At 35.9% G+C, this 27189-nt stretch overlaps 3 protein-coding genes across 3 annotated transcripts; 2 read left to right on the top strand and 1 right to left on the bottom strand.

The window, feature by feature from the left end:
- Positions 1-2315: 2315 nt before the first annotated feature.
- LOC133695774 (uncharacterized) lies at positions 2316-5257 on the top strand. The gene is made up of 4 exons (XM_062117718.1): positions 2316-2864; positions 2970-3244; positions 4646-4800; positions 4930-5257. Exons 1-3 carry the CDS (start codon positions 2588-2590, stop codon positions 4712-4714), a joined length of 621 nt encoding a protein of 206 aa, XP_061973702.1. The 5' UTR covers positions 2316-2587; the 3' UTR covers positions 4715-4800; positions 4930-5257.
- Positions 5258-5844: 587 nt separating this feature from the next.
- Positions 5845-11162, top strand: LOC133695634 (nuclear pore complex protein NUP88-like). The gene is made up of 9 exons (XM_062117544.1): positions 5845-6363; positions 6476-6627; positions 6712-6834; positions 7073-7217; positions 7470-7531; positions 7876-8089; positions 8455-9378; positions 9948-10197; positions 10456-11162. Exons 1-9 carry the CDS (start codon positions 6064-6066, stop codon positions 10713-10715), a joined length of 2430 nt encoding a protein of 809 aa, XP_061973528.1. The 5' UTR covers positions 5845-6063; the 3' UTR covers positions 10716-11162.
- A 1464-nt stretch (positions 11163-12626) lies between these two features.
- Positions 12627-17273, bottom strand: LOC133695635 (3beta,22alpha-dihydroxysteroid 3-dehydrogenase-like). Its single transcript, XM_062117545.1, has 8 exons — positions 16213-17273; positions 15582-15731; positions 15177-15428; positions 13578-13664; positions 13389-13467; positions 13192-13298; positions 12970-13100; positions 12627-12848 (listed from the first exon to the last, which is right to left on the bottom strand). Exons 1-8 carry the CDS (start codon positions 16729-16731, stop codon positions 12743-12745), a joined length of 1431 nt encoding a protein of 476 aa, XP_061973529.1. The 5' UTR covers positions 16732-17273; the 3' UTR covers positions 12627-12742.
- Between the last annotated feature and the right edge of the window lie 9916 nt (positions 17274-27189).

Raw genomic sequence — 27189 nt, 5'->3', positions numbered from 1 at the left:
ATCTTCACGAGACAGTCGAAAATAATGTGAATCGGACCTCTGCGGGCTTTGACAAATAAATTGAGTATAATAAAGGATGCTTGGCAACTCCATCAAGGAAATGTTTTCCAGTTTTTTAAGTAAGCGATTACGCAAGACGGAGGTGGTTTTATTCTATAATTCACAACTGAAATTTCCTGAGCTGTACTGTTTATCCCAACCTATTGCTCTGTCTCTCTCTAAATAGGTGTCCTGTTTTATTGCCCTGGTCCGTAAGCAATGATATAATAAAGGGATTTCTAAAAATAAAAAAATGATACAATAAAGAGAACTACTATTTATATTGACGTGTTATATATATTAATTAGTTATGTGATTCATGTTTATCCGTGGGTTAGATATTTTTATTTTTTATAAAAAAAATTATATATACATGTTTTTGTTAAATTAATCCATAAAAAAAAAAACCATAAGCATTTATGCAGCATGATCACAAAACCGTGCAAAGAAACATCACCATAATTAGATGTATTGGAATCCCCTGATTTTAACGCACCCTTTTTTTTTTTTTTTGTAGAATTAACTTAATCTCACATTTTTACTGGATTTTATAATATTTTGTGATAAACTAGCTGCAATCGAGCTATTTGTCAAGCTTATCTCGATGCAGTATTTAGAATAAAATGAAGCTTTTCATTACTAAAAAAACACAAGAAGAAGAAAACGAGGTAAGTTTTCTGAAACAAATAGTTAAAAAATTCCGGGCAGACATCAGGCATTCACCAACTCCCAGCTGCCCACCCATGAGATGATGTATATTCATGTGCTTTCGAGAGAAACATACTCCTGCACTTAACATTTTGTCTGGTCAGATTAATCCATTCAATTGAAAAACACTGGCTAGTTCGTTCAAATCCCTAACTTGATGAAATTTAAACAATATTCGATCAAACTTTTCCATTGGGATTCTGGTGGTATACTGCTAATGTATTTTCACCGGTCATTTATCTCGACTTCTCTCGTATGACTTGATAGATTTTTCAGCATGGACCTAATTAAAGCATCGACATTTGCCCCTTGACCTTTTCCAGTCAAGGGATTCGGTGGGGGTGAAGTTGGTCTACTTGCATGGATTCCAGGCTATTGAAATGTAATTTCTGATATAGTACTAATTAAAGAGACGACGCGATGCCGTAGATGAACGTTTTCAACTGTGCTGAGGATCTTAAGAGAATGCATTGAACGGAGATGGATAAAAGGCCATCACCATCTCTCCTGCACAGGCTAGCTTACAACTGCATTAAAGGCATATAATCTCTGGTTTGGATAATGTCACAGCATACGACAGATTGAATCTGGTATTTGCTGTTAACTACCAAGGAATTAATTAAATCACAAGAATTGTTTATTTTTTACTTTTCGTCTGCACTCAACTACTCGTGAGTTTAAAGAAAGGAAAATCAATTGAAATAAGAGAGAAGCCAAGACTCCTATAAAGAAAAACCCTAAAGATTCGCAAAGATGAACTGTTGCATGCATGTGCCCACATGATCCCAGCCAGTCGGTTCCACCATGCCCGCTTGATTGGTATGGGTTATTATATTTATCGATTACACCATGCAGTCATGGACTGTTATTGTGGTCGTTGAGCATGATTCATTTCTAGTTTAAAATAAAAAAGAAAGAATAATCAACACAGGATATCTGTCTATAAGCAACGATGATGGCTAACAAAAAAAAAAAGGAAAGGAGATTGTTTCTCAATTCGTCGGGGGAGCCTCGAACATATTGATTCCCGGTCCTATCTGTTTAGTATTATTGTAACGAATTTGAAAAAAAGTCAGAATAAATGGTTTGATCCTCTTATTTTTCTTTCTCGAACCGAGAGATTCATGAATTAGAATCCTAATTCATATAAATACAAATGGTTTAATGAGAGTAGTGCATCACAACAAAAAAATATAATTAATTTAAAATTAAAAAAATACTTTTAAAATACAAAAACAAAACTACATACAAAACAGCATCTTGGGACTGCTAGAATTTTCCGCTCTATTTTCATTAATATCTTGCACGTGAAATTGAATTAGATGTCAAGCTCTGTATTTTCCTCGCCAAGCCAAGAGGCCACAAACAGAGCAGGGAAAAAAATACAACAGAGACTTCTACCTCTACTGTATGCAATAAACAAGAAAACCTATGAACTGTCGTTAATTGTCTCTTAATACATTTGTAGTTATTGTCGTTAACAACTTCTTTTTGTGTGTGGTTTTCCTTCAGAATGCTATATTTGACTATTTACTTCCGCGTCCAAAGTTCCAAAGTCTTTGTCATCCTTGTTCCAGTGGACAAGTCCAGTCAAAATAATAACCTTTTGGCCTGCTGCAGCACCTTCCTTCCATGGCAATTATTTTTTCATTTCAAATTCTCCCTTAAAATATTCTTTAAATTCATATAACTCAACCATCCCCTTTTAAGCCCCTTCCCTCCCATGACTTTAGCGAAGTCCTCAAGTCTCTCTCTTTTCAATTCTTCTGTCTACAAGCACAACCTGGTAGGATCCTTCACAAATTAGAAGCAGAAGCAACAAAAACTCAAAAAAGAAGAGATGGGTTTCGCAAAAGAAGAGAAATCAAAAAAGGTTTTGAGAGGAGTAAAGACTGTATTCTTCTTGATCACCATGTTAATTTCTTTCCTTCTTTTCTCTGCTCCTATTCTTCTTGTTATAGCCGATACTCTCCTTCCTTTTTCTCTCCTCTCTGCCTCTCTCTCTCCTTCTTCTTTATCATCAGAGACACTCTCTTCTCATTTCAATAACTATGATTTTCGTTACTCCCTCGTTGACATACCCCTCATATCCATTATAAGATCAGTTGTCATCATCTGTAAGTATCATAAACCAGTTAATTTCATTCTTTGTTCTATATGTCTTCCCTGTTATTAATGTTTTTATGGGAAGATTAGTAAAAAAAATTTTGTCGTTGTTATAGGTGTTTATAGTTTGTGTGATGGACCAAGGCTCTCAACAGGACCATACCTGGGGATTACAACGATCTGTTCTGTGTCATCACTAATTTATGTTTCCTTCAAGGCACCACGCGTGTTTAGAGTTTCAAGTACGGGCCGAGGAGAATATGTTAGAGCCATGGAAATTGCCTTGTTTATTTGCTCTCTACTTCTAGCAATTGGTCATGTTGTTGTGGCGTATAGAACAAGCTGCAGAGAACGAAGAAAGCTTTGGGTCTACAAAATTGACATTGAAGCTGTAAGTCCCTCCCTCCCTCCTTTGTCTCCCTAACTGGATCGTGACGATTTTGATGATTCTCGTATTGCAAATTACTAAAAATTTAGACGTTATAGCCCAGCTGCTCCAGCAATTAATTGACGGGAAGTATGAACAGATTGCAAAGATGAATTATGCTTACAAGTTACAACTGTACATAACAGCGAAATTAAGATAAGAATCCGGAGTTGTCACATCGCACTATTTTAAAAACTTCATTAGTCAATTTATCAGCACCTAATTCAACTGTACAACAGTTGAATATTATACCTTCTGGAAGGTCAGAAAAACGCCTTGAATTGGTACTTCTTACGGTTTTTTTTCATCACTGAATAATTCTGCAAGGTTTTGGTTAATAGATTCATAGGATTCCTCTGAAAAATCCTCTCTCAGGGCACCATAGAGCTGCCTGGTGTAAATGAGTTTAGTATGTTAGGGGGGAAGGCGTGTCACTTTGAGCAAATTTAATTGTTTTTTTAGGAAGCATGTGATCATAATGTCGCTATTTCGTTTATATGTTTTAATGTTTCTCGAGCCATGTCCTCCACTTGGATCCAGCCTCCATATCCCCTGGTCAAAAAACAACCATTGGACCTCGTATCCAGAGAAACCGGTCATGTGGCTAAGATGGACAATTTTTTATTTTATTTTTTCGAATTTACTATTGTGGTCACATATTTGTTAGTATCAGAATACGAGACGTTTACCATCTTTTGTGAAGTATCTTTACTCCATTCACAGATGTTAGCTTTTTTTCTCCATAGAAACTTTATCCACCGAAATCTCTTTTCTTTATTCCTTTCACACCCAGATAAAGATTAGTTTGGAACGAGATAAGAGGCTTTTGGGATGCTTATTGAGTTAAAAAGGTGATTAACTACAGATATACACAGTTTCACACTTCTTTTTCTGGTCTCATATCAGATAGCCTTAGCGATTGTTCAGCGTGATAAAAACTACAACAAGTAGGTCTCCAATTTAGACTTGGTCGATGAGAATTATCAAAACAATAACATGTGACAAGTACCATCCCTTCAGAAGCTGCTTGTCGGCAGGTCAATTTTTCCCTGCTTTTAATTACTTGAGTCACAAACAGCTCTTTCTAGTTTATGTGGTCTTAGTCATTTCAGTTATGAGGCTTTGTGACACAGCTTAGCCCAAAAAAGGGCAACAGCAATCAATGCTTGGGCATCAAGCACCCGCGCAAGGCACACGCACTGATCCAAGTTTCCCACACGGCCAAACTGCCAAAAGAATTGTCGACCACAAAAATTAGAAGAGTTTTTTTTCTCCACGTTGAATGAATAGAAATGCCTTGACAAAGAAGTAGTAGTTGATGCTGGATTAAAGTAAGCTCTGATACGAGTGTGCCATGTGCTACAGGTTTCAGCTTGCAAGAACGTGGTGTTTCCAAGGTATCAAAAGATTCTGCTGGAAGAAAGAGTGAAATGATTGATTCTAACATTTGAAGGACTAACAACAACTGGAGACTTTTATTCTCGTTTTGGCTAATCAAACTCTTCAGCGTCCGGTTGCAGGTAATATTTGAATCTTCCATTGTTTATATCTGGTCATTTTGTCTGCTTACTTGCCGATTCCCATCATCACCCAATCCGGTGAACTTGAGCAACCAACTCAATTTCTGACCTCTGGCCCTTTTTGGACAGGTTTATTCGACAAAATCTGCAGCTTGGAGACTGCTGAAGAAACACCACTAACATGGCGACTAGGGGCCAGTAAAAAGTAAAACAACCATTTTTAGATATGCCATAGATCACTGTGTATGTTATGGCTTGAACATGTACACACACACACATGTATATATATGACTAAAGGATGGAATCTACCATGGCTTATTGTTTTCAGTTAACAATGTATGGTTTGTGTATTTACAAAAGAAAGGTGAATGCATTTAGCTAGAGACTAGCCAAACCACCTGTAATCCAACAAAGTGTGAGCATATATATATGATCGAGGTCTATTTGGTTTGTGTTACTGTATGGTACTTGACTACTTGTTACAAATCCCCCAAAGGTTCTCATTGCTCTATCAATCGCATGGAAACTTAAAGTAAAAAATAAAAAATCTTCAACAGATTTTGCAAAAGAGATTCCTGTTCCTTTTTGGATTCCTCCTTCGATGCTATCACTCGGAAATACAAATAATTTATCCTTCTCATTTCGCGATAATTTGAAGTTAAGATTACCATTCCCGATACAAGGGGACCTGCATGAACATTATTAATTTTGATTTTCTGGTTAAGGACAGAATTCAACTGGAATTTTTAAAATTTTAATTTATTTTTAATTTTTTTATATTATTTCAATATACAAATATAAATAAATTTTTAAAAATAAAATAAAATATTATTTTAATATATCTTTAAATAAAATATATTTTAAAAAACAAGAACCCACCTTCAATATGCAATCTATTCGGAATAAATTACACGTTAATCAAAGATAAAATTTGATCGCAGCTGTTTCTCATTTTATTGGTCCTTCTGGACCTCTTCCTATGCATGATGGGCCATTTATGGGCTAAGCCCATATATTATGTTTCTTTTTAGTCCTCCAGTCTCCTTAGTCCGTAAGGAGGCAGGAAAAAAATACAGAAAAACCTCCTCCATGAAGCGGCATCGTTTGGCATTTCATCTTTCCCAAACTAGAGACAGGGTTGCTTCCGCCAGCTCCATATCGCTCTCTCATCAGTCCTCAGTCCTCACCAGCAAAAGCAAGGAAACGTGAAACACAAGAAGAGACCGCAGCCTACAGTAGTGAGTAGTGAGCAACTGAAACAAAATGAGATTCAACTTCGAGTTGACAGAACCAGACCCAGACTCTTCTTCTCGAAAATCTCCTACTCCCAAAGAAGATATCCTATGGGTCCCACTCCAAAATCACCCGCTCTTCACTTCCTCCACCTCCACCTCCACCTCACTCGAAGGTGACGCTGCACCGCAACCACCATCCAATCTACTAGCTTGGGATGGCGCTTCTAGATTATATTACTGGGATTCAAACCTCCCCTGCCTCCATCGTATTTCAATTGGCCTCGGCGATCCCGACCCTTCGTCTGTCCTCGCTGCTTCTCCCTCTAAGGTAATTATACTTTACTCGCTTCAATAGTTAGCCTAATTTTGACCGTGATAGCCTATCCAATTTTAAAGTGCGTTATTGCTGTTTTCTTATATGTATACGTGTTTGTAATTAGGTATTACAAACAGATGTGGAGATTAATTTTGAGGTTAACAAAATTTCTATCAATAGAAATGGCTCTGCTTTGCTTCTTTCCGGTGCCTATGGTTTATGTGTTATGTACCTTTATGGACGCTCTTCTAGTAAAGATGACTCCATCATTTGCAGGTACGTTTGTAGAATTTTATTTTTTGAATTTAAATTTAATTTTCAAGTTTTTTTGTTAATGACTAGAATTTCGTTGGTGTACAGGACTGTTTCCATTGGTTCGCAAATTTATTTTAATGAGAGAAATGTAATACCCATGCGAAAAGTTTCGTGGCATCCTTACAGTGATACGCATTTAGGAATTCTTTCTTCTGATTCGGTTTTCAGGTATCACGAATTTCTGTTTCAAATCATATAATGTGATTGTTTCGGTTTAGGATTGAAGTATTGTTATTTGTTAGTTAAAGTGTAAATACATGCTGAATTTCATGATTAAGTTAAATTATTTCAATTGATGTTAAAAGTATGAATATTATTGTCAACCATGCCTTTTCTTGCCTTTATGTTTTAATAGGACTTGTGTTGTGTTGTTTTTAATTTTTTTTCATATGTTTTCTTTGGCTAGACTGTTTGATTTGTCCTCAGATGTCCTGCAGCCAGAGCAGGAATATTATCTACAGCCTGTTGAACCAGGTAGATCCAGGAATGCTGCATCAATCTGTCCAGTTGATTTTTCTTTTGGGGGCGACCACTTGTGGGACAGGTTTAGTGTAAGTTCAGTTGGGGGTTAATGCATGTGCCTAATTATAGTATTGCTAGGACTCTTAATTCTGTTCTGTGATTCTTTCTATGTGATATATTTAGATTACTATGGTAGTTACCTTTGCAAATAGCAACTTTTGTGCGATATCACATCTTTCATGATGTTTCATGTTCATCATGTTTAGGTTTGAAGACTGGTATTTAATGCCATGCAGTAGTTTCATCTCTTGTTTATTCCTCCATTTATGTCCATTCTGCAGGTTTTCGTGTTATTCAGCGATGGTTCAGTTTACATCCTTTGCCCAATTGTTCCATTCAAAAGGTATTTCTTTTACCTGATATCTTATAACCTGCTCGAATTTTTCTTTGGATACCATGATAGGTCGGCACTGTAGTCCTTTCAATTCTCATTATTTTACAAAGTCACATGCTTGAAAAATGACCATGAAGATCTACACATTTATTCTTTCCTATGCTTCACATTGTTTGATTAGTTATTTTGATATTTTTTTCTTACTGTTCTTATTTGTACTTGTGGTATCATGTGGCCATGGCATGTATAGATTTTCTATTATACATCGAAGAGTATATATTAAACTGCTTCCTTATATCAAGATGATTTTTAATTTGATGTTAACTAAAATTGAGTGCTTTTTTGTGGAGCAGTGTCTACAAATGGGAATCTGTTTTGGAGATATATAGTGATGCTGAAATGTTTGGACTGAAATCAGCAAATCCAGTTGCTGTTAACAACTCAAATCTGGCAATCTTTTGGCTGGAAGCTACATTTCCTGAGTTAGCCCATGAATCAAAGGAGGGGGAACTATCAACACTAAAAGCTCATCCTTATGCTGTATTTGATGCATCACTTTGTTTGCAGGTAATATTCATTCTATTTCTTACATTACACATCCCATACATTGCCTGTTGTATAGATTTTCAGAACATCCAAAGTACTCCTGTAAACTGGATTTCTTCCAGACAGCCAACTATTAGGAAAATTTAGAAATTTCCTATCTGCTAGTGTTTCACCAGAATGCTTTCTTAATCAATTAATGTTAAACATACAAACATTAAATTGCTTTTCATGTGAGAATTCATCTCTGCATATGCCACATCAAGTAGCATCTTCATTCTGGCTGAACATGTTACAATTTTTCTGTGAAGATGTCAAGCCTTTGCTTGGAACTTGTACTGTTACTGTAACATCTTCAAGAAACTAACAAGTTTGTTTTGGTGTTCCAGGGCCCGTTACGCAAAGTATGTCATGGTGTGGAAGATGAAGACTTAGCAGTTAGGGGTGCAGAATGCGAAGGTCATGCAGTCAGTTTTCTTTATGATTTAGCCAGCAAAGACTCAATTCTGGTGACTGCCTGGAGTGGTGGGCAATTGCAAATAGATGCCCTATCCGATGAAATCCAGCCAGTCTGGACAGTTGGTAGTCCACCTCGTCTTCGTCTTAATTCCCACAACCATATTCTTGGTCTTGCAATGCTTTGTGAATCAATCTCGGGTGAGCTTCCTGTTGTGAAGCTTGATCAACCGCATGATCATACTGTCTGGTTAGGTCATCCTCCACCTTTGTTGAGACTTGCAATTGTGGATTTGGCCTTACCGAGGAAAACAGAAAGCGGGTCTCATATTTCAATGTTTGCTGATCCCCTTATGCCTGAAAGAATCTATTCTGTTCATGATGGAGGGATAGATTCAATTGTTTTGCATTTTCTTCCATTTACCAGTCAGTCCAGTGGCAAGGATGAGACAGTCCGGTCTCCCTCTGTGCATCCTGTCCTTAGCACATGCCAGGTGGAGAACTCCACGCCTTCTCCCCTATGTGGCTTTATAGCGTTTTCAGATTCATTTGGGTACTCATGGATTGCGGTGATTACCTCCAACAAAGAATGTGCTGTGCTAGAAATGAAAACATTAAATTTATTGGTGCCTGTACATGTTGATATGGAGAAGGAATCTGCAAGTTCTGAAGAATGGACAAATAGAAATCCTCCAGACATCATAAGCAAAGAACTACTTAGTGGTCCTAAGGTGGTTCTTGTTCCTCAGGGTTCACCAAATCTTCGATCTGTTGCTGCTGATTCTATTGAAGGGCGGTCAACTCTTCACCAGTACCTGAACCTTTTCCATGAAAACTATGTCGAGTATGCACATAAGGTGAGAATCCCCTATGGGATATACAGGTTACTACTACCTTTCACTCGTTTAGATCTCTTTGGTTGCTGCCTCTTCTCTCTGAACCATCTGCTCATTCTAGTTTGAAATGGAATTTATTGTCATTTACAACCATCAATAGCAAACTATTAGGCAAGTTATAGTTGAATAAGTTGAGGTTAAAAGCCTTGTCTGGTGAGCAAAAATATTAGGGGTTGACCCATAGGTATATAGTAGTTTTTGTTTCGGGAGAAAAACTACTTTTAGGATATCTATATCGTTTTGCATTCTGAATTGCTGTCTATAAAGGGCCATGTGCACTGGAGATCCAATGATTCTTTCTGCTGGCATGCTGCCAAGGTTTATCATTTAAGTTTTCAGGAGTGCAATCATTATTATAATGATTATTTTTTGGGCCTTTGGCAATTAAGCGACTTTTCAGTTTGATTATATTTGAACTACTTAGAGGTATATAGGCTAGACATTTGACTAAGCTTTATTAAGATGCTGCTGTCAGATCAGCACTGGGTTTTTAATCAGTTGTATGAAGATGTTATCCTTCATGACTTCAGGTCTACTTTGAACTCAAGCATCATGGCCCCCAGTTGAAGAGGATCATTGATGATCAGCATGCTCGATTAGGTGAGGCACAGGAGAAGCTTTCAAAAGTGGTGAATAAGCAGTCAGGATTGGTGAACAGGACTAATCATGCAATGCACAGACACAATCTTCTGGAACAGCGCTTGCATTGCCTGAGGAACTTGCCTGGAGCTCATAAGAAGCCTTTGTCTAAAGCAGAACGTGAATTCAAGTCCGAGCTTGGTAATCAATTTTATGCTTACAGCAATTATTTTAATGAAATTATGCAAATTTCTGTACATATTTCTGATTTTGCTCATCCATTACCATTTCATGAAGGAAATAAAAAATTTCCTTTCTGTGGTCAAATGCTTTTCCTTTACCTTTATCACACGACAGTTCTTATAGGATTTTGAAGTCAGTTCACTTTTTTGTCTTTTGGTTGTAGAAAGGCTGGCCACGACCTTACAAACTTTTCTGTATTGTTTGGTTATTCTGCAGACCAATTTACCAGAGTTGAATTGGATGCTTTGCGTGCTTCCATTGACACACTAAGAGCAAGGCTGGGAAGGTTCACACAATCTTTGAAAGGTGATGTACCAAATCAGCAAAGGAAAATAGGGGGAAGGAACAATGTCCTAGATGCCCAAATATCGCAGCTGAAATCCTCAATTACAAAACTCTCCCTTGTCAATAGTGAGAATACAAAGAAAGTTAAGCTTGTTGAATCCGCGTTAAAAAATCAGGAAAGCAGTAGATGATGGGTTCCACAGCCTCATATGAAGCCCACTCCGTTTTGGTTCTGTCTTGGGTATTGGAGCGACGATACTAGTTTTAGGTCCACAATGCAAGACGTATTCCATTGCTATTAGGGGCTTTCAAATTTATACGGGAGACATGGGTACACAAACAAAAGTTGGCCATCTTTTTTTAGCACACTTAATGGACAGATGCTTTGGTCAAAGAGCTTTTGCATTCTACAGTAAATCATATTCAGGTCAGGGCCTTCTTTGTGCTGGTATTATCAATGTTTCCATGTTCACTTGACTGCTCTGTGATGAAGTTTTAGTTTGTACATATGATTGAGCTCTATGATGCATGCAGCAAAAGTAATTTCAACTTTTGACTTCTTGTGTTTGAGAAGAAACACAACTTGATTTTATGACATTTCATGATAATGATACTGTTTACATGTCACTTTAAATGTAGTTATAAGATGTCTGTGTGATTGTATGTTGTTTTCCACGGTGGTTAAGCAAACAAGACACAAATCTTTAACTGCCCATCAAAGTTATTCTGGTTCTTATTTGAGACTGATGAAACTCACGTTGATGGCAATGTGGAGGGAACCTTGTACCTCTATCTATCAATTGAATTTAGCCGTACCTGGTTATGCCAAAAATCATAGGATTTTCTAGATGGGTTCCTCGTATTCAGCCTAAAGTAATCGTATCGTTTGCCCCTTGTCCTCGTTCAAGTCGAATAATATTTTCTGCCAATAGACTCGTTTTCCGCCATCCAGTGAGTAGATGATTGAGTTCCATTATTTGGGCCCAACATGGAGTGAAATCATTACTTGATGGCCTCGAGGAGAAAACGTTACCTCTAAAAACTGCTTAACTTGTTCGATCATTAGATTTAGTAGGCTTTAATCTTATTTTGTACGTTGACCGAATCGATGATAAGTAAATTTAAATAATATTAGCTTGAACGATCCAATTTCTATTTTATTTTACTTTAGGCTCCAGGTGAAGGTGAAGTCTATATGTTTTTGTAATCAGATAATTTTTTTATTTTAACTTGACCTGCTGCAAATAATTGAGTGATTGCAACAGGTTTGCATTTGATGATTTAGGTCCCCACGTGGCCAGGGAGCCGAAAACTCTTTCCTTTTATTCTGCCTCGTGAGAAGAGAATGATTATTGCACGCTTCAATGATGCTCGCTACAGCAGGTGATAACCACACCCCTCTTCTCTTACAAGCTGGCAAGCATACACCCTCTCACCGACGAGCTTGTAACTCAACAAGTACTAGTGTCCGCCCTCCTCTCTAATAGGTCTCTTCTTTTTCAGGAAAAAAATAGAAGAAAAAACTATGCCCTCTAAATCTGTTTAGTCTCCCTCCTCCTTTTCCCTTCTAAAGTCCAGACCACCACCAAACCCAAAAACGGCCCCGTCCCATTGTAGCTTCAGTTACACCTTGCAAGCATTGCCTTCCAGGTAACAGTAACGTTGAGATGTTGATTACCATGGCATCTGACTTTAAAATCGTGCCCAAGACCTCTTAATGCTCGAGGATTTTAGTTTCACCACGATTCCTAAGTTTTACTCGTTTTAATGCCACTTCGTGTATTGCAAGGAAGATCTCTCTGCCTAAGCTAAAACAATAGACGTAATCGCTTGCGGGATGCTGCATGCAAATAAGAAAACTCTTACTGACGCAGAGAATAGTGCTGGTTAGGCCTTAAGGGTGGTGTGGGTTAGAAGTTGGAGGTTAGAAGGGAAGAGAGAGTAATAGTCTGATCGATAGAGTTAGACCGAGAGAAGGGTTTGGTTCAAGGGTGTATTCGTCGGTTTATAAGAAAAGAGAGTTAGTGGGGGCGTGGTTATAACGAGGAGGAGGGTGGATAACATCACCCGCCGCCCACAGCCTCTACTAATGGAATACTCAATAATCCAGAACTTAACATCTGTGCTTTTATCTTGTTACTTTTAGCTTTTATTGGATCCAACACTAAAAGGATTACAGCTCTCCCACTATGCTCTCTCTTTTGCTCTAATTAATAATTTACATGGCCGGGACACGATCTCGACGCTGCACATTGATGGGATATCGCTTCTGTGTCCGCGTAGTTGGAAAGAAAACCAGCTTATCTTCTCCAGCTGGAGTCCAACTGGTGCGAAATACAAGATCACAGACAAAAATTAGTTTCAAATCAGCATGTGCATTGCCAAGTATATTTATAGGCACAACACGTGTGCAAGGGGAAGATCGACACCGATAGTAGGAGATACCTGAAAAGGGTGACTAGGTGGTGAAGGAAAACAGAGAGTTCTACTCTAGCAAGCTCATATCCTGGGCATAGCCGTTGCCCTCCTCCAAATGGAGTGAACACATTTGCTGGGCATGTTGCCCCCGAGTTGTTCTGTTCAGTTTTAATTTTTTCGAAGACGCTCATTAGTGATTATTTGAAGTAATCAAGACGAGGGACACACGAGCCAGCAAAAGATAATTACCTGCCATCTCCATGGATTGAAAGTCCGAGCATCCTTAAAGTATTCGTGGTCTAAATGCACACCACGAAAGGATGCAAAAACCTTCCATCCTTTAGGAATTGTGTAGCCTGAAAAGATTAAAGGGTAGAGATATTATAAGTTGATAAAATGTCCTTTTTCAGCAGAGCCACTTATTAAGCAAGAAACAATTTTCCTACCTTTTACATTGATATCTGTCATCGTTCGTCTAAATATCCCACCTATAATGTTCGCGATTCTCAGCGTCTCATTAACAACCTGAAAAAATAGTATAAAAAAGTGAAAATGGAGTTTAAGGAAAGCTACATGAAAATCAAGTCCCTAAAGTCCTACTAGCGAGTCTAATTAGTCATATAAATGTATCTTACACATTGAGTGAAGGTCATTGACTTGTAATCACTCCACTCAAGAGCTCCCCCCTCACCCTTCTTCGCTCTAATCTGTTCATGCTCCTCCTGCCACATCAAACACAGTAATAACATTAACGGAAAAAAAAAAGAATTATTTAAGCGTGGCCCATGGGCTTGTGTGGGCGCCTTAACCTACAGGCAAGTCTTATCCAAATTGCTCAAAAACTTTTTTGAGCCCAATTTAATACAGTTGAACCAAAAAGTTGCAAGTAACATGAACGGGAGGCCCCCGCGACAAGGGACCATAATCATGCGGGTATCCTCACGAGCCCTGCAAACCTATCTGGTCCCACACCACACTGCTTCAAAGACAATCCAACGGCTGTGATTTAGCCATCACATCGAACCCCCCAAGGGAACAGAGAAATCCTAGGAATCAAGTTTGCAAGACAAGGGGTAGCCTGTAGAGCAACATGATGTATACGACACCACCACCGATTGGTTGCTCTTTTTTTTTCTTCTTGAAATCAGAGCAGAACGATTCCCGATGATCCCAGGGCTACACCCTGCCGTGCAAGTGCATACCTAGTTACCAAATACGCCACGCTTTACAGAGTCCTTGGAGAAGGGTGTTTTAGGTCATTTCGGGAAAGACAAATTGGTCAAAAGGGAAGAAAACTCAGAGCAGTGAGTCAGGTTTCAAGCAGGGAGCATAAATATAAGGCGTGCAGTTAGGGGGGAGGTATCATTTTGTCCGGTTAGGGTTCTACTTTGACTCTTACGTTCATGTACTTTTGCCTCTACTTTTGACCGACATTATAAGAACGCAACAGTATAACTTTAGTGAGAAGAAGAAAAATGGGGTATATTTCCGTCTCCAAAAAGGAACACCAAAACAAATCCCTTCAGACAAAAGTTTAGAATTTTTTTTCCTTTTCGTGCCTTGAACATTTGTCTAAGAAACAAAACAAAGCCCAAGCGAGGCGGAAGGGTTTGAGGGAAGTATCCATAAGTTTTTTTTTTTTTTTTTTTAGGTTCAGCTCTTACTCTTTGCCTGATAAAAACATTTGCGCGCCATTGTGTTATTTACCAGCCATATAATTGAATCTTTCTAGGGCTGCTACAATGCTAATATTACCTATAATATTATCTCGTTTGATATTAATTATATTTTAATAAATAGTTAAATCAAATCTAATGAAATATATGATGCTGCAGCAATTGCAGTGCTCAAGACACCCCTATCTATCCACAACAATGACACGGTTAAGCATATCACCGTAACCTATGAACTCGTGTGGTGCAGGTTTTAGGTCCTATTTACACATAGTTTTTGCATAAATAAATGATGTGCGAGAAAGAAACAACCCATTTGGTCTTTTTTGTTCTCTCTTTATCCTACCACTCGATGGGAATGGTTGAGAATTGACATCATGTAAAAAAAAAATGAGGTTTCGATGGGGCCAACAAGATGATTATAGGAATTTGGGTCCCCAAGAAAAATGGAGTAAGGAAGAGAGAGAGAGAGAGAGAGAGAGAGAGAGAGAGAGGCCAAAAGGTTTAAGCTAGTTAGGATTGATAATAAAGAGTAAATGGAGGGGGAAAATCGACACTTACCGTGATCTGAGCCAAAGCGAGAGGTGTCTCAGTGAGGAACTTAATAGCAAGAGTCATGCTAGTAGATGTAGTTTCATAGCCTGCGACAAGCAAAGCTACCAAGAAATCCACTATTTCCTCGTCCGAGAAGCTGCCATGATCATCTGAAGCTACAAGAGCTGCCAGCATGTCCTTCCTCTTCTCTCCTAACTCACTCTCTATCCTCCTTTGCTTCACTACCATGCTCAAAGCCTCTGCCACCTTAGTCCTAGCCTACAAGTTTTCAACAAAATAGATTATTTTGATCAGGCGATAGCTTAAGAGAATAATAAGGAAAGAACAGAAAGCCATTTTCCATTCATTACACAACTGCGATTTGATTCCAAATTAAGTATTAATTAAATGGAAAAACAGGAGAATCTTTACTTTGATAGCTCTGCGGTAAGTGGGGGAAAAGATGGGTAGTGGCACACTGAAAAAGCCTTCAATAACAAGCACGTACTCTTTTCTTAGACTCTCGGTCCATTCACATGGATCGAAGCTCATTAGCTGCTTCATTGTCAACTCAAATGTAATCTGAAAATATCACAACCAAAAAAAAAAACCAGAAGAAAATATTAGACGTCATGCATGACCCAAATAAGATTAGCATAGTGCTAGTCAATGTTGTGCGGATTATAATTCAAGGGAACCTTCTGATTACATCCAAAAAAAAAAAAAAAAACAAGTCCACGACAACAAAAAGAAATTAATAATAACAAGAAGCATAAGTAAAGGAATAACACTTCATATTTATATGTGACACTAGCTAGCTAGAGAGGGACATTGCAAGTACTCTGATATAATTTGAATATGCTAAACAAGATCTCGGAGTGTTTGTAACCCCATCATTTTAATTCCCTATAACGTGAATCACAAGACTAACCCTTAAAAACAACAATAATCATAATAACATCATTCAAGTAAGAATCGGACGATCCACCACCGAGTCAACTCAATGGCATCATTAGGAACAGGCACCCTGAGTAGATTCTTTAGAAGAAACAGAGGTTATTACCTTCTTGGCCTCCTCCATGAGAAGAACCCGGTCAGACCAGGAATCTAAATTGAGACGGATCAACCGGTCTATATCAACCAGAAGATGGTCTCTAATGATTGAAGAGTTAGCAAAACTCATGGTCAAAGAGTGCATTCTTTTGTGAAGACTGCCCTTCATCAACAACAAGGAGTGTTTTCCCAGCAAGTTGCTTATCGAACCCGGGTAACTACACTCAAACAACTTCCCTTCATTTTGCATGATGAACCGGTTCGTTTCCGGATCAACAGAAAAAACAGTGGGTTCACCGAAAACATGGGTCGTAAACAACGAACCGAACCGGCTCACCCGCTCATCTATAAACGGTTCAGGGTTCTCGGTCTTGTATGCAGATATCAACTGCAGAGTCTCCCCAACAAAGGGCAGACCCAAACTCCCCGGCGGCAACCGGAGCCGTCGGCACCGAGAGCTCCGGTGAGCGATAAGGACTATCGCCGGGAGAACCACAAAGAAAACCAAATAAAGAGAAATAACCGCCATGAGGTATTTAACTATGTGATGGATATCTTCAGTGACAAGGCGAGCGCATCTATTAGCGTGGTACTCATACAAGTAGTTTGGGCATGTAAGTATAAAGAGAGGACTAGTTTTTGAGAGAAACGAGAGGGTGGATAGAGCATTAATGGAAGGGAGACAGAGCACACGAGGGGAGGGTATCAGATAAGAATCCAAGAGGCCCGTGGAAAGGAAATATATGTTTTGATATTACCGTATCTGACAGCTTTTCTTTCTTTTTAGAAACCTTCAAGGTAGGAGTAGGAAAGAGGCCTTAATCTTATCATAAGTAAAAATGGAATTACTTTTCTTTTGCATGTGTTGGGATTAGGTTGATCTTTTCTACGAGCACTCTGTATTTTGGAAGGGGGAGAAGTGGGAGTAAAGAAAATGGAGGGGAATTCTAAGATATTTTCTCTCGTTTAGGAAGACGATGGAGAACAAGGAGCACTGGGGAATGGAAATGGAAATTTTCTTTTGGGCCCACACTCGTAGAATTGTTCAAGCGTAAGAGAACATTTGTGGACACCTCTCTCTCCATATAATTTCAACACAATGAAAGAAACTTACCAGTAAAAAATCAAAGCATCATTGTTTCTCTCTACCATGTTTTTAATCTAGATTTTATGCACAGTCGCTCTCCTTTCTCTTTAATATTTTTTTTTTTTTTTGAGGCTTGTCATCCCGTAACGAATGCGGGACTCTCATGAATTAATTAAAGAGAAAAATAAAAATAATGGATTCATGATTATCTAATAGTTAAAAGCATCTATAAATTATAAAATTAAAATTAAAATTGGTTTTAAAAATTCAGATATTAGACGTTCGGAGAAAAAACAATATCATCACTTTCACATCCTTTAAAACAAAAACTTACCTTTTCTTCGAGCTTTTCTAAATTTCTTATTAGAATGCTATTGATTTCCTAAATCTATTTCTGAGGTTATTTTTATAATTTTCTTTTATAATAATTTTTTAAAGAAGGTTGAAAACTCTTCTAGAAATTTGATAATAACCACTAAAAAAAGAGATTTTACATCAATAACAAAGAAGAGAGAATAAGAAGAGCGTTTGGAAACGCGGACCAGCTCGTGTTTTAAAAAATTCAATTTATTTTTATTAAAAATTAATTTTTTTATGTTTTGAATCGTTTTAATATGTTGATCTCAAAAATAATTTTTTAATGCATTTTGAAATGAAAAATATTTTAAAAAACAACCGTAACCATATTAGCTCTAAATCTTCTTTCATACATCAATTCCTTCATGGTTAGATTTTAAACAAGTTATAAACAATTGAAATGATATATTCATGAGAATTATTTTTTGTAACCTTTTCTTAGAATTAATTCCTAACAATAATGTAGAAATTAAACTCGCTTACTCGCTAGCTACCCAAGTCAACATGTTAAGAGCACTCATGCTGTACACTTTACATGTCCTCTATATTTTACGTCTTTATTTCTTTTGTAAAGATCAAGAACAAAATCTGCTTAGTACCCCGCTGAGAGATTTTTATAAATTGTTTTTCACTCGACCCTCTTCAGACATATAAATATTGTGTGAATTTGTGAGTTGCAGATAAAATATTGCTGCTTGAGGAGGTAGGATTCAGCGTCTTCTAGCTAGCTCTTGTTCATGATCATAAACCAAGTAATTAGAGTTTGAGATTCATACTTGAGCCTCCTAAGATATAATAATAAACGGCTCGGATTATATATTAATTTAAAATTTTGGAAAATATAATCGAGTATAAGGATGGATTAATTTATTTTTTTATGGTTTCAACCTCGAATTAACTGCAATGTGCTGGTTTATTTATTTTTATTTCTTGATGTTGTTTTGGGAATTAAGTAAGATAATTGAACACAAAACAAAACTAAGAGCCAGCAAAAAGATCATACGATTCATATATATCACACCTAATTATCAACGCATAGCTCTAAGTTAATTGTTTCCTCGTGCAACCGTCACTTCTCTTTATTCGTTGTCTTTTGCTCGTAGAAAGTCCCAGACATTCCTTCATTTTTATTCTTGCTTAATTCTTTCTTTTTCGAAAAGGTTTAAATAGAGAGAGATCGTGCACGGCAACATACTTTACCGAGTTCCTTTTCCGTTTGGCAACAATAATCTCCTCCAAGCACGTGGACAATTGGACACCCCATTAAACAAACAAGAAGAGAGATTTCTGTCACTGTAAACAGATAATCCACGTACTTAGCTAAGACACTCTCTCTCTCTCTCTTGGATTTGACACTCTATACTCTACTGGGTCGTGCATATTTCGATTTTATGAAATTTAAAATAAAGCGACAAATATTTCTTAAAGGAACAAAGAAGGGTAATTAATGGGTGTTAATTTAAGGTTTAGAGCCGATATATATAGAATGTCTATATATTGGCGCTGCCCGATTGTTCCACCAAACTGCATCTGTAGGCTACCTCTAACTGTCTTTGTGGAAAGAGGGGTGCCCTAAACCCACCAAAGCCCTTCCTTTTTGTTTCCATTATTAACTGAAATGATCATCGGCAGAGAAACTAAGTTCACACTGCTTCTCATCCAGCTAGCCCAGATGGGTATGAGCTCCCACAAATGAAGCTTCTATGAAGATAATGCAATGCAAGCTTATCAATCAGCCACGTGGCTAAGAATAATGGAGAGTATGGTGCTGTTATAGGGTTTGATTTTTAAAAATATGAGGTTATGATACCATCTTCATCCACATGGTCCCCATGAGGGGCAGTAAGCTCTCCACCCACTCGACAACCCATAGAATAATGATCCATATGGGCAAGTACCGACATCAACTTTTCATTTAGTTCTATGTGAAGTTATTGAGGGGAGAATCATGTCATGTGATTCTGCCTCTTCTCATTGCCTTTTTTTCAGTTAACCATTCTTAATCCCCACGATTAAATGACATTAAAACAAACATTCTCTCTAAATAGATCAAACCTTGTCATCATCCATTAACGCAAAAGGGATTTGATGGAGGTATTTATTAGTAGGTTCTGAGGTAGGTTAGCTGTTTTGAGACAGATGAGGACCTTGATTTGCGGGATTTAGACAGAATTTAGCTTTGTATTAAGATAATGTAGTTAGATTAACATGTTTGGCCTGCATCGTCCATCGCACCTGGGTCTTTCGAGTTGTAATTATCCTATGGCTTCTTGACACCTGTACTGCTACGAGCTGATAATTATACGAGGATGCAAATTCACGCAACTTGATTCAAGTGATGGTGATTCTGTGTATTAATTAGTTCGCTCTTCAGATCATTTCCCAGTTACTAATCAGTCAGCGTTCCGTGAAATCGATTATTAAGTTTTCTTAAAACTCACAGCAGAAATTAAAGTTTTTCCTTCACTTCTTTAATTAGGCAGCGGAGATTTTACACACAGGGGCGGAACCAGGGGAAGGCGGGCAGGGGCCCAGACCCCTGCAAAATATTTTAATTATTTGTATTTTTAGTGTTTAAATATAGGATAATATAATATATTTTTATTTTAAATAAATAAATTTTCTAATAATAAATTATATCTTAAATGTTGCCCTCCCTATTATATAATTTCAGCTCCGCCCTGTTTACACACACATGCGCTTATCGTCAGGGAGAATACACAAATTAGAGATGCATAATAGAGTTGAAAAGACACCAATTCTGATGTGACTGAAACAGAAATTGGAGTCTATGATAAATCAATAACACAGCCCCACCTTTGATGTCACCATGTCCATGTGCAGACGAGATGAACAGGAGGAGACATGCACTCGTTTTTTTATTGCGAACAGTATAGTTGATCCATTCTAATTTCCAGAATAAAAGACTGCCGCGCCGGAGGCAGAGATGTCCACTGAAGTGTGGGGGATCTTTCCGAGATCCTTCGTAATGGCCCATGTCAACATGTGTTCATGTATAACTTGATTTCTCGGCAGAAATCGTCACCGTAACGACCAAGTTTTGCACTGACCAAGGAGGAGATGAGGGAGCCACGCCAATAATTACAACTGTGTTATCTAGCTAAATATCTGGTCCGTCCATCAAAACTAATTGTCCCGTCAATAATGTAGCGAATCCAGGGTGGTACAAAGTTTGTACCATAGTTTTTAAACCACTGCATGCTCCTTGATGTGTCAATTAAGTCTTTTTTGTTATAATTGAAAGGTACTAGCTGTTACAGAAAAAAGCAAGGGCGAGATCGAATATTTCTAGATCCAAGAGTGGAGGATCCGCTCCTTCAACTCCTCTCCTCGGAGAACACCGTCGATTAGCTTTTAGCGTGTGCTATGCATTTCCCTGCCGACATTTTATTTTAAAAAAAGTTTTAAAGGCATTACGTCTTTTTTTCCACTAGTCAACTGCAACTTCGAACTGATTGAGAAAATTTTGAACATGTACCCTCCAGAAAAAAATATTTTTTTACCAATGATTTCGGTATTTAGATTTAAAAAATGGTAAAAAAATAATAGATAATTGTTTGGTGTTGTTGAACTTTTAAAATATATTAACCTATTTCAAAATATAATTGTGGTTATTTTTTATTTATAAATATATTAAAATAATATTTTTTATTTTTAAAAAATTATTTTTGATATCATCTTATTAAAATGATTTTAAAATATCAAAAAAATATTCATGTAAATAAAATTTAAAAAATTAATTTTTTTAAAAATATTTTTAAAATATAAAAACAAACCTGTCTGATCTTAATATAATTTTAGTATAAAAACAATGTTTTGTTAATATTTAAATTAAAAAAATACTACTTTAGAGATAAGTACAGATGATTTTCTTTACGTTAAGGATTGCCGGTAGTACCATGTATTTCTTAACCAAGACCCATTAAATCCAGTTTTAATGTCTAAGAAATATAGAAGTTTTTAGAGTAGAAAAAACTATAAATTTTTTATTTGTATTGTGCAGGGAGTATTTATAACACATTTTTTAAAGAAAAAATTTTTAAAACTTGAAATTTGTACAAGCTCATATTATCTTGTATTTAATTTTTATTAAATAGAATGAAGATAATGAAATTCAAATTCATGATCGATTGGTCAATAATACTCTGAAATCATGTTAAATAATTATTTCAACATAAAAGGTTAAGTTTTAAAGTGAGACCTTAAGATATAATTTATATAATTATTTAATATTAACAAATGAATATTATATTTTAAAAAAAATATTATTTAATTGAAAAACATGTTAAAGTAATAATTTATTTGAATTTTTTTATTTATATTTGATACCAACACATTAAAATCATTCACAACATCTAAAAAGTTACCAATTTAATATTTTTTTTAGATAAAAAAAAATTAATTACAGAACTAGTAGATGCAAAAACAATCCCTCACTAAATTAATAAATATATTGGTGTACCTTCATGGAATGAAAAAACAGGACCGCGCCATCTCATGAAATCTTGCATCCTATTTAATTCTTCCTGGAAAGGGGACCAAATTATTTATTAATTTCGCTTGATTTCAGGCTTACCATTCAAAACATGTTTTACTTCTTGCGTGTATCATGCTCGTGGAGATAATTTATTCAATAAATAAGGTATTTGATTTTCTTTTTGGTGAAACGAGGAAATCAATAAAATTATCGAACCCTGATAAAAAAAAAACTAACAAAAGGGATAATGTTAGTAGAAATTATTACATATATGAATAATTAAAATATTTTTCAAATCAGCAACTAAAACTAATTAATAAATTAAGATTGATTTTACATCTTAACACCATGTTTTTTGTTTTTTTCCTTTAAACACTCCGTTCCACCTATCATGCGCTGTGAATAAATATAATATAATATAGTTTTCATGATTTTATTTACCATCTGATCCGATCGAGGTCCCTTTCATTTTGAACATAGATGGAACCTGAAATTCTTGAAAGGTCAGTCGTCCCCAAGTGATTTAGTGTGGTGGTAAAGGGCTTGAAATCTGCACAGCAGGTCTCGAGTTCGAGTCAGGACGTGCATTTTTTGTAAGAGCCTAAAACAGCCGGGGTTTTATTTACTTATCTAGACTCACAAAATATGCTTTTCAGGAGATGGAGTTTCCTCGAATTAAAAAAAAAAAAAAAAAGCTTTCAGTCGAGTGGAGACCGAGACTTGACAACGCAACTAATTTTTAAGTTTTGTTTTTCTATCCTGGGTTGAACGATACTCCGCGAGGGATACATGGATCGATCCAGAACATGCCACGTCTACCTCACTGTTCTATTGACAACTGTGGAATATTGACTTTCAAGGTCCTGTCTTTTTAATGCATTTAATTTCACGAGTAGACATGAAGTGAGTGATTTTTATTCTAGTGTTTTTTTTTTAATATTAAATAAAATATATTTAATATCAAAATAATATAAAACTTAAAAAACAATTGATTTTTTAAAAAAAATTTAAAACTATTTTTTTACTGCAAAAACTTCCAAGCTCCGTGGATAACCATTACTGTTACGTGGTCGATAAAAATACTGAACTGTCCAAAAAAGTCTTCTAGATTTTCGATAAATTAATCCAGCAAAGGTGATTAGATTTCTATGGTCAATATTATTCAATAAGGACACATGTATACTGAGTGCATGGATCAGTCAATAAGAAGGGACAAATCTGTCTGCATTGTGTTTGATATGTCTAATTTAGCGGAGTGAGTTTGATTATTTTTTAAAATATTTTTTATTTTTTAAAAATTAATTTTAAGATCAACCTATAAAATGATCCAAAACATAAAAAAATTTAATTTTTAATAAAAAAATTTAAATTTTTTAAAAATATAAATTCACCTGTATTTCCAAACATTCTTCTCACATATATTTAAAACTTCATATTACTTAAACCTACGAATTTGGAAGAGTTAAAAAAAAAAAAAAAACTTTCGCTGTCCTGGCTCAGTCGGCATTTACATAAAAAATTGACCTGGCACTACATCAATAAATTCTTATTTTCAAAATTTTATCACTTGAACACTAGAAATTAACTAAGATATTTGAACTGGAGACTGGATCAATAAATTCTTAAAATTTCAACAACTCAACTAAAAATACAGATCTTCAAATAATAAATTAAAAAACTAAAAAAACCCGTGCATACTCGACGACCTGTCAATATGCTGTGTACCCCTTTAAAGATTATACCGGCATATAACAAAATTTAACATAAAAATTTGAATATTTTTTTTTTAAAAAATTATGAATACTCGGATGAGCAAAAGTAAGGAAGTATTACTCCGAGATCAAGATTGTCAATTCCGTCTCGGTAGATATTTTGTTTTTTTAATTGAAATAGAATGTTTCAGTTTCAAAGTGTTTTGGCATGCCGTTTTGAGATGGTACTGTTTAATATATATATATTTATATATATATATATAATTCAACAAATATAATTTAAATTCAAGATAAATTAATTATAAATTATGCAATACAAACACAATGCCAAACAAATATAATTTTAAAATTTAAAATATTTCTAAATAGTTAAGATTAAATAGATCTTTAACTTAAAGTAATTCAACTTAAATAAAGTATCAAAATATTATGAAAGTAAAATATTTTAACACAAATATTTTAAATATAAAATTAGATCAATGTTATTAAGGCTAATAAAATCTAAAGCATCCCTTGTTTTGCTCAAATTTTTACAAAGTATAAACATGAAAAAAATAACATGAATATAAATCATATATTTCAGTGATAAATCTAATTTTAAAAAATTAATATCATTATTAATGAAAATAGTAATAATAATTTTAAATATTATTATTAATATAATTGTTATTAAAAATAGTAATGAAAAAGAGCTTTTTATACTTGGATGGTTTAATTAATTAAATTGAACAATGTTCAATTTGATGACTTTTCAAGAGCGAAACGGAACATATGAAATGAAACCAGAATGTTTAAACTGAAATTTAGCTGAAAAATTTGAAACGAATTGAGATTTAAAATAAAATAAAAATTATTTTATTTTATTTTATTTTTTAAATTAGTATGAAATATTTTGATTATCCCAAACAAAACCAAACAGGATTAACAACATTGACTGAGATAGAAAACCTTAAAAAAACTTACTGGCCACGTAGCAAAACCATGTCACGTAGTTGACGGGTTTGGATTGAATGTGAAACCATCGAAGAAAGAGAGAGGGTGGGCTTCCACGAGACACGAGGTCTGGGTCACACGTGTGCACTGTTGAGATGTCATTTTGTAACAGAAGGTACTGCGACACTACTTTCTTGAGAAGTGTTACTAATGTGTACACTTTCCAATGTATTTTTCTGCTCTGCTTTTCTTTCTTTCCGCTCTCCTCGCAGTCCACACGAATGGGGGTGGGGGTGGATTTTGTCAGAGAATGCACATGCGGTAGCAGTTAATGTCAAGACATTGACTGTCTGAAGAAAAGAGAGGTAGGCGAGGGAAGAGGTAGCTAATTCATAATTAAGAGAGGGAAAAACAGGGGGCGGCGGCTGATACGGCACAGCAGGGAGCCATTCTTGGCTTGGCATGTATTTTTGGTGGTTTGGCTATGGTAGCCTTTGTGAGTTTTGTCATGTACTCATGTGGTGGTGGATAGATGGCCTTTTCTGTATTTTATGGCCCCTCTTACTCAAGAAAAGTGATTGAAGCCGATGGTGTAACAACCACCAGACACCAGCTAGCTCCTTCCGTTGTCAAAAGACTCAAAACTAGCGATCATACGATGATTCTTGATTCTTTTTTAAAAAAACACCGAGCCAAAGATCAGATCAGTTGTCGTATAAACAAGGCTTCGCCTCAATTTGTTTTCGATAAGATGCATGATAACATGCTAGTTGACTCCTAAATAGTTGACCCCCCTAACCAACGTAGTATTCCACCCCTGGGATTTGAACATTAGCTATTGGAGTTGAGAGAACCTTTTAATCTCAAAAAATAAAATAATCAGCTGTACATTTAGCAAATCAATCGTAGTAGTTCAAGAAGGCCATGAATAGAGCCCAATGAAGCAACACGTGTTGCTTAAAATTGGCAAGGCAAACTGATCACACGTGCCAGATTTTTTTCATCTGGTACTTGATCAACCAATTTTTTTATTTGGATTCTAATTCTTTAATGAAAATTTTTTAGCCCCTTGTTAATAAATGACTCTCAAATTAGTCCCAAGACTCATCCCACACAAATCTAAACAAGACCCAACATGGGAGAAAGGATTGACAGAGAAATGAATTGGAAGAATTGGCACACCGAGTTAACTTATATTGATTAACTCATCTTGATCGTATTATATTTTAGATTGCAAATAAAAAATTAATTCAAGTTTATTATGATCGATTTGATATGATGTTGTTTTTTTATTTTGATATTTAATTTTTTTTATTTTATCTTTCGCTATTTTTTTTATTTCACAGTTGAGCAAGGTTTAAACGGAGATTATCAGGTTATAGTATGATGGGTAATAATTTTTTTTTTAATTTTTTTTTTATTTATTAACTCAATTTGTCTTGTTGAATATAGTGATCAAGCTTTGAATAACGGTTTGAGATTTTTCATCGTCATCAAAAAATTTAATAGCTCCCACGTTTTTTTTTAGTCCTTGGTCGATTTGATCTAGTCTATAGGGAGAGTGGGATAGGGTTATTTTGCTAAGTTGATTGAACGGCCTGAAAGAAGGAAGAGAGAAAGGGAAAAAAGAAAAGAATCTATATGACCGGGAAAAAAAATCCCGTGTAAAGGAAGCGGAAACTGGGAGTGAATAAAATCAGAACTGGAAATAATCTGCAAGAGTTGATGGTATATCAAGCAAGCTGAAGAGAAACTTTAGCAGCCCCGCTAGTTTTTTTTTTTTTATAACATCTCTCGGTTGCGCACGTATGTTTTTTTCCGGGGTATGGTGAAATGGTACTCCCAGATTGATACCATCATGATTGGAGGCTTTGTTATTGGTGTTAAGTTACAGCCAAATCCTACCAAACTACTGAATAAAATATCAACAAAAGCAGTGATTAATCTTGACTGATACTGCCGGCCAAATTCCCCGATTCTTTTACAGTTTGCTTGCTTTGTCTGTAATCAAGTTGCGATACACATAACCCCACTTTGCTGTTGTCTTTTAATCTTTAATTATATCTTGGCTTAAAGCAGTACTGCAGCATTTTTAGACTTTCTCCTCCCCCAGCAATCATTTCGCTAATCGACCTCCTCAACTTGTGAATAAGCTTGACTGCCTGAGTTCATCAACTTGATTTTCTCTTCGAAACAGCGAAAGCATCTCCATTTCTCACGATCTCCTGTTTCTCTTTTGATTTAGGGGGTGTCTCTTCCTTGCTGCTTATAGAATAGGGGACATCTAGCTAACTACTTATCCAGAGGAGACCTTTCACGTTTCATCTATGCTGGCTTTTCAGCTTTGGTTACTATTATTATTATTATTTTCAAAATGTTTTCGTTGTTATCTACTGAGTA

The sequence above is a fragment of the Populus nigra genome, chromosome 6, assembly GCF_951802175.1.
Source record: "Populus nigra chromosome 6, ddPopNigr1.1, whole genome shotgun sequence".
Lineage (NCBI taxonomy): Eukaryota > Viridiplantae > Streptophyta > Magnoliopsida > Malpighiales > Salicaceae > Populus > Populus nigra.
The sequence above is the reverse complement of the archived record's forward strand: the minus strand, read 5'-3'. Positions and strand labels throughout refer to the sequence as shown.